General features: G+C 47.8%; 2 protein-coding genes across 2 annotated transcripts; both read left to right on the top strand.

Annotated features, from left to right (window-relative positions):
* Window positions 1-11: 11 nt before the first annotated feature.
* LOC6550114 (E3 ubiquitin-protein ligase TRIP12) lies at window positions 12-3,484 on the top strand. The gene is made up of 4 exons (XM_026982090.1): window positions 12-36; window positions 533-1,064; window positions 1,386-2,769; window positions 3,437-3,484. The coding sequence occupies exons 1-3, from the start codon at window positions 33-35 to the stop codon at window positions 2,707-2,709; spliced, it is 1,860 nt and encodes a 619-aa protein (XP_026837891.1). The 5' UTR covers window positions 12-32; the 3' UTR covers window positions 2,710-2,769; window positions 3,437-3,484.
* Window positions 3,485-8,612: 5,128 nt separating this feature from the next.
* Window positions 8,613-14,746, top strand: LOC6550113. The gene is made up of 4 exons (XM_026981864.1): window positions 8,613-9,012; window positions 9,867-9,912; window positions 13,560-13,879; window positions 13,957-14,746. Exons 3-4 carry the CDS (start codon window positions 13,793-13,795, stop codon window positions 14,419-14,421), a joined length of 552 nt encoding a protein of 183 aa, XP_026837665.1. The 5' UTR covers window positions 8,613-9,012; window positions 9,867-9,912; window positions 13,560-13,792; the 3' UTR covers window positions 14,422-14,746.
* The last annotated feature ends 792 nt before the right edge of the window (window positions 14,747-15,538 follow it).

Below are 15,538 nucleotides of genomic sequence, written 5' to 3'. Positions count from 1 at the left end.
CCCGCTGGCGAGCAATTGAGCAATTGTGCAAAATGGGTAAGTGACAGCCAGACGAGCCACTAATGAACCACTCGACCAAGTCGGACACCTTGTGGCCTATCGCAGGACAGGCATTTTACACCTGGTGCTGCAGCAATTGCCAGGATTCATTGGTGGCAGCCAGAAAGCCGTACAAAGTGTATGTGCACTGCATAAACATCAATATTATATATCGTTTATATATTAATTGTATGGTTTATGAAATGCAGATATTTAGGCAATTTAATAGGGCGCAAGTGATTTTGCGGCTTAGAACGAAATTGTGGGCTTAGTTTCAAATTTGCTAAATATTCTTGAAGACCCAAAAGTCTAACATCGTTTAGGTTCGTTCGTTCAACAGTTTGTTTATCTTAAAGAACATGAGATTCATTTCTGTGCTGATCATGTGCTGTACTGATCATGCAACAATCGCAGCTTGTATCTTTAATCACAGAAAGTTAATTAGTGAAGTTAAACTAGCAAGTAGGGCAATACTAACTGCTCCATTCCGCAGATGCGCTACGCTTCCGGGGTTCACCATTCGCCCGATTTACGGGCCAGTCGACCGGACCGGGCCATCCCCGCCCACCGCCACACCCACAGTATCCGCAACGCCCACAGGCGATGGGAGCACATGGCATCAGTGCCCCCGAGCCGCTGATTGTGGTGGAGGAGTCCAATCTGCCGGAGGAGCAGGACGACAGCTCCGAGCCGACGGTCTCCAATCGCGGCAGCCTGGACATCGACTCGCCCGTGAATCCGTATCTGCTCTCGCCCTGGCGGGATCCTCGCGAGGCCAGGAAGCATTCCCTGCCCTCGCAGCAGGTGACCGACGGCATCACGGCCAGCCAAGTGCGCCGGCTCTCGGAGCGCGGAGGCGAGGGATCCGGGCCCACACCCAAGGAAGCCGCCTTCCTGGCCACCCTTTCGCAGGCACCGGCGCCCACCGGACGTCGCCACTCGGTGGTGACCATCTCCAAGGTGCCCACCACTCTCTTTGGGCGCTCGCGCCGCGAATCCGTGGCCGCGTATCCCAACAGCAATGGGTAAGTCAATCGCCACATATTCTTGTATATTCACAATGATTTATAGCTCAGTTTGCACAACTCAATAGTTTAATAGGGCTTTGGAATCCACAAAAATGTCCACAAAAATTGTGTCTGCTATTGGAAGCAGGTCAGACAGTTGTGCACACTTGTTGACACTCCAATAATTGAGCTGCATTGCACTGCTTTGAAGTATTTTAGAAATTCAATTTGTATTTGCATAGTCCTTTCGTTAGCCGACGGCAAATTGCGCTATGCAGTTGCGACTCATCCGAGAATATTTAGCAATCGATTATCTGTTATTCGTTATTATGACCACAGGAGCAGTCGGGTGCTGAGCTCCCGCCGGGAGAGCAACACAGGACCCCCATCGACAGACCCCATCGGCAGCATCCACAACCTGCAGCTGGACATCATGGACGACATCTACTTGCAGTCTCGCAAGGCGCGCTTGAAGCTCTGGACCTCCTCCAACGAGAAGGTGTGCGAGGTGCAGACCGTCGACGAGGCGGGCTCCGGCCAGCCGGGCCGACGATTCACTAACCGTCGCTACTCGGAATGCCCCCAGCCAGGATTGGCCAGCTCCTTTCGCCGCGCCTCCGAGCTGCCGCCGTCGCAGCAGCAGCAGCAGCAGCAGCAGCAGCAGCAGCAGCTGCAGCAGCAGCAGCAGCAGAATTCTGCTCGTGCCTCGACGCGTCGCAAGAAGTCGGGCAGTGGCACTGGACTCCTGGGCAGTCGTACAGATATCGCCGGCATATTTAGTTCGTTGACCAGCTCGGCCATGGATGTGCACCGGGCAGAACCAGAAGGTCGGGATGGCAGCTCAAGTGCCAGTTCTTCGGCAACGGCACCGGCCAGTAGTCCGTTTCTCAGCCAGACGTTTCAGGCGGCCGCTCGTGGGCGTGCCACCAGTGCTACGCCCACACCGACGGCCCACATCGGATCACTGGCGGTGGGCGGCGGAGGTGGTGGAGGCGGTGGGGCATCTGGAACCACAGGTGGCCTACTCGATCCCAATGCCGGCCGGTCGACGCGATCCAACAGCTTCGATGTGTCGCTGCTGAACAACGCCAAGCAGCTGGTGAGCGATGTCCAGGACAACGGATCCGCCACCCTGTCCGGTTGGTTTGCCAAGCGGCACACGCCCTTGGCGCGCAAGAAGAGTGTCCGGAGCAAGAGTTCGGCAGTGGCGCTGTCCAAGGATGTGCTGGAGCGGCTGCAGAAGAAGGATCCGCTGGGTGGTGACTCTGGCAAGCCGAAGCTGAAGCCAAGGAGCAAGCAGAAGACCTGGGCGGAGTCCACCAAGGCGACGGTGGATGCCACCATTCTGGGCACGGCCATCGAGGGTTTCCTGCGCAAGAGCTCCAATGCCAGCATGGGCGGATCTTCCGGCGGCGGTGCCTCCACATCGGCAGCGGCACGCGGTGCTACGCCCAAGGCGGGCCGGGATTCGGGCAGCGCCAGCGGCAGTCCCGCCCACGGTGCCCGGCGTAATCGACCATCCGCCAGCAGCTCGGCTCAATCGCAGGCCGGCCGGGCCGTCCGCTCCACGCTCAATTGGTTCGGCAAGGCCGACGAGGACGACTCCAAGGACACCTGTGACGCCTCGCTCTGCGCCACGCTCAAGGACCTCTTCGTCAAATAGGTCGCGGGGCGCAGAGGCAAGTAAGGCAATGGGCCGAGTCCCGTCTAGAGCAGCACACCGGTAAGTTTGCGAATCCTTCGAATCCCTATATCATGCAATTAAGGAAGGCTCTACCTCCTGCTTCCTTAGAGCTTTCAATATACCCCAAAATAACTTGGTACTCAGCTTAGTGTCGTAGTGAATGCAATTCGATTCTAAGAATCGAAACTACCGCGCAAATTGCAGCTTTTCAAGAGAACTGATTTTAAAATAGAATCGCCAAGCCATGTCTTGAGAAATTCTTGGAAAGGTACATTGAATATTCTAAGAACGCAGGTCCTTTGATTTCTAACCATCTCGGCGGCTCATGAATAAATGGCCCCGACATCGTTCGCAGCAAACCAAATATCCTGATCCTAACATTGTTATATTACGTTCTGTGTGCACTTTTAACCAGCCACTTGCACCTCTGAGATCCAAAAATCCTTATCGAAATCCGAAAACAAAACGAATCGAACGAAGTTGAAGTTGAAGTTGAAATTGAAGTTGAAAGCTTACACATCACCGAGTGAACAATAAGCGAAGCAGGAGTAATCATCATTGAATTCTTTACATAACACAGCAGCAGAGGCTTAATGGCAGATTAAAAGCATAGCAACGTCTGCCTTTCGTGCGAAAGCAGATGCACATAATTCAGCAAAATCACAGCACTTACATAACTCACAAACAATATAATAATAATTGACAGCACACGCATCACACAACACATTGAATCAAACACTGAGAACACCGAGAACACCGAGAACACTGAGAACATGCAAAGGCCGGCAGGAAGATTGATCTGTCGGTACATGGAAACTGAATGAGAAATTAGAACTACAAAGCAAACCGTATACCTGGTATTTTAACAAAAACACTGCAGGAGCTTTCGCTAATCTGATACCTGAAGGAGAATCCGGCTGGTGTACGAGTATAGCGGTACACGAGCACAAAATGAAGGATGAAATGGAGGGAATATAACTAATCAGCAATACACAGTTACCTACTGCGCCTACATATATGTATACACCTTTACAATACCCCTAGCCAGAACGAAAAATCGCAATCGAAGCACCGAAACCAGATAGCACTGAAATCCGATTAACGGTGAACAATAAGAGTACAAGAGAGCAACTTTTAACGGTACAAGTAACTTTACGCATAACGGTAATGGTAAGTGAGAGGAGGAGAGGGTGAAACGATAAGCGATAGACAGTGATCGATAGGCAGATATTTAAGCGATAACCGATAGAGTTTAAGGCAACGCTGCAGGGGAGTCAGGGAAATGGAATCAGATATCAGGAATCGGTGCACACAACACCTCATCCCATTTTACCTCCGCAACAAGGATGACGGGACAGACCTCTTATAGCTAAAGATACAGATAAAAGATAAATATAGTACATATATATATGTGTAAATATATATATGTATATATTCTCATACATTTTCATACCATTTGTAAACGACGAGGGGGACGAGAAGGAGCAGAGGGCAGAGGGCAGAGAATATACACATATTTTTCTACGTGCAGAGCAATTTAAGCGGGTCCCGTTGAAGGAGTAAGTCCCTTAATAAAGATGTAAAGGGGGACTTGTTGATGCATTGCCAATATGGCAATGGAACCACCTACATGTATATCTACATACATATATGGAGGGATTTTTTTTTTGGTGCCCATGTTCAGCATGTTCATGCATGCACATCGGAGGAATACACAGACAAACACATTGAATGTATTTATGAGGCAACCTTGGCAGATGCACAAATCGGTCGTTGCATATCGAGTAGCAAACAATCGGGTGAATCAGGGCACAAGATGATGCTCCAGCGGTTGCCACAACCATATCACAATGAACACATATGAACACAATGAAATCAGCACGGCTACGTGCATATAAGCACGTTACAATATACGAATATACATATTTATCTACGCAGAATAAGAAGTAAATGTCTACAGACTCAAGAGTTTTAATCAATGTAAACCACACAATAAATGTAATTTGTATGTACAATCTGAGCTTACTCGAGGCAAAAATCAGAAATCACAATTCGCAAAAGCGCAAAAGCGCAAAAGCGCAAAATCGCAAAATCGCAAATTCGCAAATCACAACACAAACAGCAAATGCCAAACTAAATCGAGTCGAGATGAATTGAATTCGAAAATCGAATATAAATTAATGTTCGCGTTGAATATTTAATGTTAAACGTTAAATAATTCGCAGGCAGCAGCAGCCGCAGCAGAAAAGCTGAAAATTGCCAGTTGGGGAGGAAGTTTCCCAGGAAGAAGTTTGAAAATCAATTAACGAAGAAATTCAGATTGGAAATTTGCAATTGCAGTATTGCCAAACATGGGAGTGTCAGATAGCCAAAGAGAAAGTGGAAGAGCAAGGGAGAGATAGAGTAGAGTAAAACAAACAAACAAACAAACCAACAAACAATCAGTCAATCAGTCAATATTGCTATCCATCATGTGTGTTTCTATAAGCGGCATTTGGCTTTGTCAATTTGTCAATTTGATCAAGAGGCAGCAGCCAATGGCGTTGATTATGGCCAGATGGATGCGGAGGGCAGGAGATTGGGCGACTGCAATGTAGTGACGCAACTACTCAATATAACATACACACAATATATATTATCCATCTATCCGAATTGTATCTCAATGTGCCCGACAAATGTGTTTTAGACTTCGATTTCCATGTGCGTGTCTCAAGGAGGTAACCCAAAGTTAACTTTCACTTTCAGTGTGTTATATAGTGCTTAAGAGCGGCAGATTTACCTAAATACTGATCTATATCTATACAAGTATATGCATATACAATACCTACACGTAAATACAAATATATACCGTATATACATATATTTCAACTATTTACAAGTGCGATCCTTCTTGGTCGCAGCTAACTAAAGTTGTCCACGTTTTGCTCATCATTCGATTGATCTAACTGTTGTTCTATATCGTTGCTATTACCGATCTACACTATGTAACAATAAATGTGTACAAAAACGGGCGCCGGGCAATGCGAGGGGAGGGGAGGGGGGACTAGAAGGGCATCTGTATCTGGAGGATCGCAGAACTCCAGCAGATGCGCCGTGCAGAGCAGGCCAAAGAAACTCTCAAGTTCTATTTGTCCTATTTTTGATAGTTGTACATATATACTACTTATACATATATGTACCGCATATACAATACGTGTATACCATACATACACGAATACTAAACAATATGGATGCAATTTTTTTCGATTGATTTAGCATTGAATGTGCATAGATTTATAACTACAAACATATAACATCGTATACACATATGTACTCGTATGTGACCCTATCGAGATAATAATGCATCCGAAGAATATGCCCCATAAATAATCAGCTGCGAAATCGGAACTTATTGAATTTCCATAGATGGAACCTAAGCCGCCGCTGGTTATTTTCACCGAATGTCATTGCCATGTCATTGTCATTGTCATTGTTGTTGACGTTGTCGATGTCGTGCAATTGTAATTACCGTTGTTCAATTGTTGTTAATGTTTATCCACATGTCTGTTTGTGTGCGTAAAACCTAAGACTACATACGAGCAAGCGGTTACCACCGACTACAGTACTTTAGTAGTGTTAATTGGCAACTGTCGCCCAACGCAAATAATATTCAATACCCATAACTCTCTTAGTGTGCGGTATTCGGGATACGGATATATAGATAAATAGATATATAGCGATACGGATATATCCAATGTGTGTACTTTGATTCGAGCGATCCATGATTTCGATGTTAAGCGATACATACATACTCGTAAATATTTTTTTGTTTCTTCGGGCTTTTTCTGGGTTCCGAGCAGGAAACCCAGGGGGAAAAGTGGGCAAAACTACGCATAATCTAGTGAGTAAAGAGGCAATGGAGGAGCGGCGGAGGAGCAGCAGCAGAATGGCACGAAAAGTAGCTGACATGCATATATACTTAGGATATATATCTGTGTAAATAGCGGAAGGAGCATTGGGAATACGTTTGTACATAATTATGCGTACGCTAGCAAGGGGATAGCGAGAGAAGTTGAGTTTTTTTTTAAAAAGCCAAAATCCAAATGCAACCGAATGTAAAACAATCAATTGATGACACATAATGTAAAAGAAACCAAATTAAATACAATACAGCTAATTAAATGGCGAATGGAAGAACGATAAATCGGTCGGCAGGCAGTACTTATACACATGCATATGTACATCCGCACACATACTCGTACACACACCTGTGTGTGTATGTGTGCTCTTTGTAAGCCGTGCTTTCGAGGCGAAACCGACAAAATCTGAGAACGTTTAAGGATGTGCACCAGGCGAGTGTACTTTACCACACATACAATATCCAATATACAGCTAAATATACACCCATATACATCTATATATACATATGGAATATATATATATATACCTATAAATATATATATATATATATATATATATACGGAAATAAATAGTTTATGTGTACAGATGGCAGACGCTTTCATTTGGGCTGGGGAACGGGCTTGGCATCGCTTTCAGCTGCCCTTGATTGATGGACGCCGGCGGCGCATCGCGCAGATCTTCCAGGTGCACCCACCTGGCGAGCCACCAAGTCACCACACCAGCTCGCCTCCCGTACACGATTCCACTCGTCCACTCGTCCACCGAGCGGTGCTGCCCCGCGTGAGCCGGCCATAAATCAAACATCTATTCAGCCAACCCACCGCAGCTCCGTTTCGGTCGGCGCCTCGAAATATGCAACGCAAATTCGACTGGATGAGCGCCAAGTGGCAAGGGCGGCGGCATGGGGCGAAGGACTAAGGACGACCGCAACAGGCATTAAATGTTAATGCGCTTTATGCAACGCTTGACTGGCCAAACAGCCAGCGGGGCTCGCATCAGCTTCAGCATTCTGCTCGACAGCCAAGTGGACCGGCAATCCGGCCCGATGGAGCATTGGACATTGAAATACCCTGCAAGTGGTTGTATAAATTTCGGACACCATTAAATTGTATGCCATTGCAATTTGTTTCTAGAACAGAGGTTTATTATGATTCCTTTATTTTTTTAGTATCTTTTGCTTGATTTCTTAACGAAGCGTGGAATTAGTGGTGTATGTTGGATAAGATCCTTAGACGTTGCTTTCATTGCTTGAAGAATGGTGGTAAGTATTTCAATTTGTTTAATAAAGTTCCTGGCCAGGCAAGTCAAAGTCCATGCCGATTGGGCATGCCCCTTGCACGGGGCACATCTAGGGTGTGTTGGTGGGTGGTGGGCGGTATTTGGTGGCCAGTGGCAAATGGCTTTGAGCTGCAGGAGCCTACCTGTCAAGGCTGGCCTCATTTCAAGCGTAAAACTCGAAAGCCGCATACGGCGGCCCAAGGGGGGGAAGGGGGGGAGGTTGTGTGCATGTGAAACGGGCAACAAAGGCACCGCCGCATCTGTTACCGCCTGATCAGCTATACAGCTTCCATTGTCATCGCATTGTTGCCATGGGTGACATGCAATAAATAGTGCACATATTATAATTACTTGCCTAATTATCCATGCTGCGCTTAGCAGGACGGCATTTTGAAGCATTCATGCAGGCGATGTTTACTGGTGGCTTACTGGGTGTTGGTCCTTAGTCTTCTGTGTATAATTGCTACCTTCATATTTAAAGTCCTAATTAAATTGCTAATTCGGCCAGCTAGTCGAGTTTCGAACCATGCTTATAGCGCAGGAACACACCCTGTCACAGTCGCGTCCCTTTAGAGTTAGCACACTTTGGTGCTTTTTTGGTTGAGCCGTATAGATAGGGAAATTCATAGAACTCTATCGGTACTCTAAGTTCAAATAGAACCTCGTGACTCGTGGGAAATTAAAAAAAACTCCAAAACAATGTAATGGGAACTTTTGGTATGCGATACAGTTGCGTTTACATTAGTCAAATAAACAGCAGTTTCTCTGCCGCGATTTGTTGTATACCACCGTTGATTTTTGTATAGCTCCTCCAGCTGTCGATTCTGTTCGCTTCATCAGTTTCCTCAGTTTAGTTTCATCATTCGACCTCGCCGGTTCTGTTGCGTCCGTCTTTTCACAATTTTTATTTTTTTTATTTCCTAATTAATCCCTTACCTGTGCGCTGTGTATAGTGTGTAGTCAAAAGTGTGCAGATCCACCGCTAGTTCGGGGATTTTTCGTGAATTTCTCGCGGCTCGTAATTAACGTGGGTTTACCTGGCCGCCTGCGGCAAAAGCATTAATAGCGTGACGCCCCTCATCACAGCTGTCCAGCGTCAAAAAGGTGAGTAAACAATGCGAATGGGAACCGCTTCGAAGATCGCAAACAGTCACAGTACGCGGCTGTTAGACGATGAGAGAGAACCAAACATCGGAGAGAAAGAGAGAAGCGCGATTGCGGGGCATTCTAGATTACTTTAGCCAGTCAGACGTGATTCGGGTTGCAGTTTGATTGCATTCTCTATATACGGCTCGCCTCTTTTAGCTTTTATATTTCAGAGTCATTTATGACTGATGGTATACACACTCTCTTCTTCACTTTTACTTATACTAATACGATTTACTAATGATATGTGGAAAATTTAAACATTTCAAAACGGAGTTTGAAAAATAAATACTTGGAATGGTAAGGGATTATTTTTAGCAAAAATATAGCAAATACAAATAAGTAACACTTTGGAGAGCTAACTTTTGAAAGTCCTATACCAACAAATAATAGTAATAGAAAGGCAAAGTAAAGAAGTTATCCGGAATGCCCCCAAGTTCAGTAGCTTGTTGCCATGTCACTACGAGCAGCGCACCACAAATAAATCAAGCAGAAGAATGCCGGAGAAGAACGAAAGGGAGAGAGACAGTCAAGTGAAATGGCTGCTTTATGATGGCTAAATTCCTCAAGACGTGTCCGCTGCTTGAGGGATGCCACTATTTTGGGACGCGACTGTTAGTAGAGGCGCCTGAAAGTAGGCCATGGAAAATGGTGCAGTTTTTCGAAAGCTTTCGACTGAAAGCTTTTCCTTCAAACGCTGCCTACTTTCGGGCTGAACTTTCCAGTGGAGGGAAAATCTAAGCTTGCATTTTTCGCAGCTCACTGCATTCGACCTAAAAATAATGATATCCCTGTTTTTTTTACTTTTGCAGCTAATCACCGCATTGAAAAAAAAACACGTCGTGTGAGAGAACTGAGGTGAGTTCTAAATTAAGTTGCAAGTTAAGCTTAAGTTGCAGCGCGGCGTATACTTAATGTGACGTATACTTAATATGCACGGCTAATGTGAGAAGGAACCTGGTTCGGGGAAGCCCAGTGCGTCACCGCTCTCACCTCGACGACTCGTGGAGGTGGATGATGGCCGGCCAGTGCCAAAAATAGGCGCTTCTCTCACCTGTCCGAGCCCCTTGTTTTCTTACCGCCATTGCCAGGCGGCACGACTCCGCCCAAGTGCTTCCCACAGCCCTCCATTCATAATATAATGCGCTGGGCAAATAAGTGAGTCGCTCGGCCGGTCGGTCGGTCGCTCGATACCCAGATCCAAGATACGTGATCCCAGAGCTAGTTGACACTCCGCTCCGACCTGAATAGTAGGTGACGCGGCAGGCCGGCGAGCTGTGGACCGGGAAGGGGGGAGGGAGCCGGTTGGGGGGAGCTTCTAAACAGCAACGCAAATACGGAGCAGCGTCGCTCGGTGATTTACCCATCCAGCCATAGCCATCGAGTGTCTGTGGTCAGTTCGGCCCGCTCCCAGATGACAGGTGACTGCCAGCCAATGGGGGTATTTCCTCATGACGATTCTAGATTCTACATTTACATCACCGACGATTTCAGTCGGTCAAGGGCATTGGCTGGCAACCGGTATTGGGAGCCATCGAGGACTTACGTTTAAACGCCCTGATTCACTTACATCTTAACTGAGGTGCGGCCTTTCCAACAGAATATTATCGTGCACCATTTATGCGGAAGTTTGCACAGTGGGAATTCTATTCGAATGGAGTATTCCATTCCAAGCGATAAAGCGATAAAACATAAATTATTTAAGTCGCTGCATGCAGAACAGCTAAGTTCAGTAGCAGCGACTTCTGCAGCATAACAAAATCGAATGGTAATCGCCCAATAATCCAATGATTAGCTTCGGTATTTCCACACATCATCCACATCATTTCTGGCCTGTTTTCTAAGCTCTTCATTTCAAAATTAGAAGACTTGGTGTTAAGGTACACCAGCCACTAGCCACTACAGCCATTTTCCAGACCTTCAAAGCCATGCAGTCTGAAATGCCTGCTGTGTGCCAACTAGAACCTATAAACTGATGGATATATTGGTCTGTTCCGAGTTGCATCAAGCACTGCTTCCGTTCCATGTGAACATAGCCTGATAACTTTACGGACAACATTATCTCAGGTCTCGTGTGCATCAGGCTGTCAAGAATTTACACAATGCAAGTCGGTGATGTTAATGCGTGCAGTCCCGGTTATTTGCTATATTTAAATATATGGCTGGCGGACTTATCGCCATATGTAAGTATGAGCTATTTCCGTCGCAGTAAGAAGGGGCCGTTTGAAGCTTTTTACTACACTAAGTACGTACGTCACTCTGGAAGAGCTCATCAATGGAATGGTCATTTCTAAAAAGGGAATGGCAAACAGGAACGAGCGATAGATAGCGGATCTCCCTCGAACCGGATGACGTTGCAAGTTTACCGAGCTCAGGCCGGGATTTGTGCGTGGCCAAAGTTAGCACCTCCTCGAGTGCGATAATTAACAGTCAACATTGGCTGGCTGGGCAAAACAAAATAGGGAAATAAGTACAAATAGAATCGCAGAAGGCACTACTCATTGCTGGGCAATGGCAGTTCTGCAGCTCTGCAATTCTGCAATTCTTGAATTCTGGACGAGCACTGGCGAACCGGAATAAGTCAGCTTAAATTCCGGAAATGTTTGCAATTGTGGATATGCCCGAGCAATTGGGCAAACACAAAACTTCCACAATTGCCCGACTGCTGAAAAAATACGCAGAAAGATCTACGGGGAATAGGACTCTCTGGAGCTTTGGGTCGCGATATACCCATTTCCAGTGCCCAGACTTGCATGTGTGCAACTCGCTGCCAAGAAGCGTGTGCCACTGAGTTCCATGGTGTGTTCCATGTTGTGTGTGTAGAAGAGACAGACACTCTGTCTGCCGCAGTCTCTTATACCCAGTGCTGCCCGATCGCCTGCCCCAGTCCACCAAGTGGCCAAGTGCTCGATTCCATCCAGTGGCACGCACCGCAGTGGCCCTCGTGCCAAGCGATCGATCGGAAATGCCTACGGAACGACGCGTCATTTCCCAGGCAAGTGGCACTCGCACTCGCACTCGCACCCGCACTATAAATCGCCAGTTAGCGAACGTAATTCAAGTGTTTGCGGTATCCGCAGTGAAGGCGCCGCCGAAGCAGCTGACAGCAACGAGATATTCGCGAATTCAACAAAGTAAACGCGATTCCTTCTGGGCCAATGCCCGGCTCTTTGGGCCATGTTCAATATGCACATAGCCAGTCGAGAAAGCTCGGTATTCAAGCTGATCAAATGGCGGACAAAACTCGAAATTCCCTAATGTGTGCGGGTCAAAGTGTTTGGGAAGATATACTGTTCTGAGCACTGGGCTGAAATACACCTTAATACAGCGAGTTCCAAGAAGCAGTTAGGCGCGTATAAATCAACTTAAAGCCAGTGGGCAACTGGCACTGGAGGGCCAAGCAGCCCGATTAGTTGGCGTAGGGTGCAAGTGCAAGTATTCAATGTGACATCCGTTTTGGGCCATGCAGCGTGTGTGCATAAATTACAGCGGCTGGCAACGCACTTGTTGCAAGACAGGAAGGAACAAGGCGTCATGTGCGGTGGTGCAACTGCTGGCCAGGGAGTAGCTAGTCCCTGGCTGAGTGCGCAAGCCGATCCAAGCAGCCGCCCACCCCACCTCCGTTTATCAAGAAAAGCAAATTCGAACCGAACTCCACTTACGTTCCAGGGGTTTTTTCATTATCGTCATTAAACATCGCTCGCTGATGCTGCCGTTGCTGCTGCTGCGGCTGCTGCTGTTGTTGCTGCTGTTGTTGCTGCTGTTGCTGTTGCTGTAGTTGTTTCTGTCCACTTGCCGCTACAACAAGCACAACATTCACAACAAGCACAACAAGCACAACAAGTGTGAGTGCCAGCCGCCCGCGCATGTATGTGTGCGTAAAAAACGTAAGCTCGGCCATGCGCTGCGTCCCTCGTGCCGCTTCGGCTACTGATATCGCCGGATGGCGGTCCGGTTTGTATTTAAATCGCCGGCGTGTGCCCCAACTCCTCATTAACCGTAAGATCTCGCAGAGCCCACACGCCAGCCCCAGCTCTCCAGCTCTCCAGTATTCCAGTATTCCAGTATTCCAGCTCTTTAGCGCACTAACAACCCGAATCTTGGCCAAAAAATCTTGGCGAAAAATACAAACAAACTACTCTCTGCGAACCGCGAGTGCCGAACGTACAAATCCAATATGAGTGCCAACACTTACAGCAAATGTGAATCCGCAGAGCTTCTGTCCTCGGAGCGACTGCAGCAGCAGAGTGCTCCGGCGACAAAGGTGTCCTGCCCGCAGGAGCACAGCAAAACCGCCGTGTGCGCCAGCTTCGTTCGCATTTGTAAGTGTGCCTTAAGTGTGCTTTAAGATCTCACACCTCACGCCTCTGAATCACTTCGCTCCTTATCCGTATCTTTGTATCTTTAACTGTGTCATCGCTGTGCAAGCTAGTGACAAATGATTAGGAAGATCCATTGTAGTGGTCCCATTTACTGACCTGCCCTTTCTTCTTCTCGCATTGCAGCTGTCTCCAAGTGCTGGCTCCTGGGCATCCTGCTGCTGCTCACAGTCGCCATCAGTTGGCCCGCGGAGACAGTCGCCGCACCGCGTCGCGCCCGCGGCGTGGATCTGATCCTGCCGCACCGCCACCACCCCCGGCCGCTCCACCACCACCAGCACATCAGGTCGGCCAAGAGCAACATCGTACCCCTGCGCACCAATCAGACCCAGGGCAGGGATAGCTGCGGGGCCATTAGAATGACCACCAACATCTCACACCTGCAACTGGCGCACGAGGTGGCCAGTAATACGCGGGAGGCGGTCCTCTGCCTGACCAAGGAATGGGTAAGTTGGCCAGCTTGTTGGTCGTGCGACAGCAGTGGTACTGATGCTCCCATTTCCCATTTCCGATTGAAAAACAGCTGAGGAGCCAGCAGCACAACCTGAGCGGCGAAATTCAAGCCTACTCCAAGCACTCGATGGCAGTGAAGCATCCGCTCCAGTCGGAGGTGGAGAAGGTCAGCTTCCAGAAGGAGCTGGACGACTTCGTGTACGACGGCAAGGTGACCACGGTGGAGGAGGAGATGCCGGCCATTATCGAGTCACTGCTGGTGCTGGAGCACCTGTACGAGATCATTGAGTTCGATCACATGTCCTGGAACTGCTACTTCAACAGCTTCGTGAGCTTCTTCCACCACAACATGCACGAGGCCCTCAAGCTGGCCGGCCTGAACGATGCCTGCAATCCCAGGACCTCCGAGTACAATGCCCACTACATACATCCTGTGTTCGGCGCCGCCGTCGAGACCATCAAGGTGCTGACCATCATCGAGCACAAGTACGCGCAGCTGATCCACCTCTACTCGCAGTCCGCTGGCCAGAGTTAGATGCTCCGCAGGAGCGGACGCAGCCATACCAAAAATCATCGCCTCCGATAACCCAATGCAATCTCAAGCTCATAGGCTATGCCCACGTGTTACATATCCGTGCTCGTCTGGCACGCACTCTCATCTGCCTTAGACCCTATTATTTATTATAACTTATTAACTTATTAACTTATTCGCCCCCATTGCCCCATCCCTATATTTACGTATTTATATCGCCTTTGCATCCTATTTATATACATATATCACCACACTCACTGAACACATTCACCGCCTCGCAGGCTCGATAACTTATGAAAACTATGACTTAAGTGTATTTTTTTTATATATTTACATTATGACTATTAATAAATTATACCGATAGCCGCATACTTAATGTGTTTTCTGGTGGCCCACAATCAGTTCCGGTTTATCGAAATATTTCATTATTCCGATGTAAGTTCAGTTACATCGAATTGGCTTACTCAACGGTGGGAATTCTGATCACCTTTCAGAGGTTACAGCATCGATGGGGCATGGGTCATATGGTGTTCCCATGAATTGTGGCATTTTCCTAAATAATGCAAGTCGAACGCTGCAAATACACCTAGTTATTCATAGCTAGAGGTACTGCCATTATTAAAAAAGCTTTTTTTTATTAATCTTAATCTTAGTCGAAGGGAGAGAGAGGAGCGCTCTTTGACCCCCACTGCTTTCCAAATCGGAAATACTGGGCAAATATGCGAGATTCCCTGACCCAACCCCTCGTTACCCCTCGTTTACAGCTCGTGGCGAAATGCACAACGATGGGCTGGCATTTCTGCCAGTGTATGTACGCATGTGTGTATGTATGTAGTGCTGGGTATTGTGTTGCCTTCGAGGAGGCACCAAAGGACCAATTTTACCGTTGCCACTTGGCCGGCTTCCCGATTCTCGGGGGGTAATCGGATCGGATGCTCAGGAGCGATCAAAGATGGTGGTGCGTGGGATGGGGACTCGGTTGGGATTGGGCTGGGGCTGCAGATTCGTTCGCGTGGCAATGGCGTCAGTCGCCTCGGAAAACGATAGCTGTAAGCTGCCGCCGCAGCGCATTGAGTTAGCAGCAGCAGAGGCCGCCGCAGCAGCGCCAGCAGCAGCAGCA

Source organism: Drosophila erecta, unplaced genomic scaffold (assembly GCF_003286155.1).
Source record: "Drosophila erecta strain 14021-0224.00,06,07 unplaced genomic scaffold, DereRS2 tig00000126-arrow-pilon, whole genome shotgun sequence".
NCBI lineage: Eukaryota > Metazoa > Arthropoda > Insecta > Diptera > Drosophilidae > Drosophila > Drosophila erecta.
This window is presented reverse-complemented; position numbering and strand designations above follow the sequence as displayed.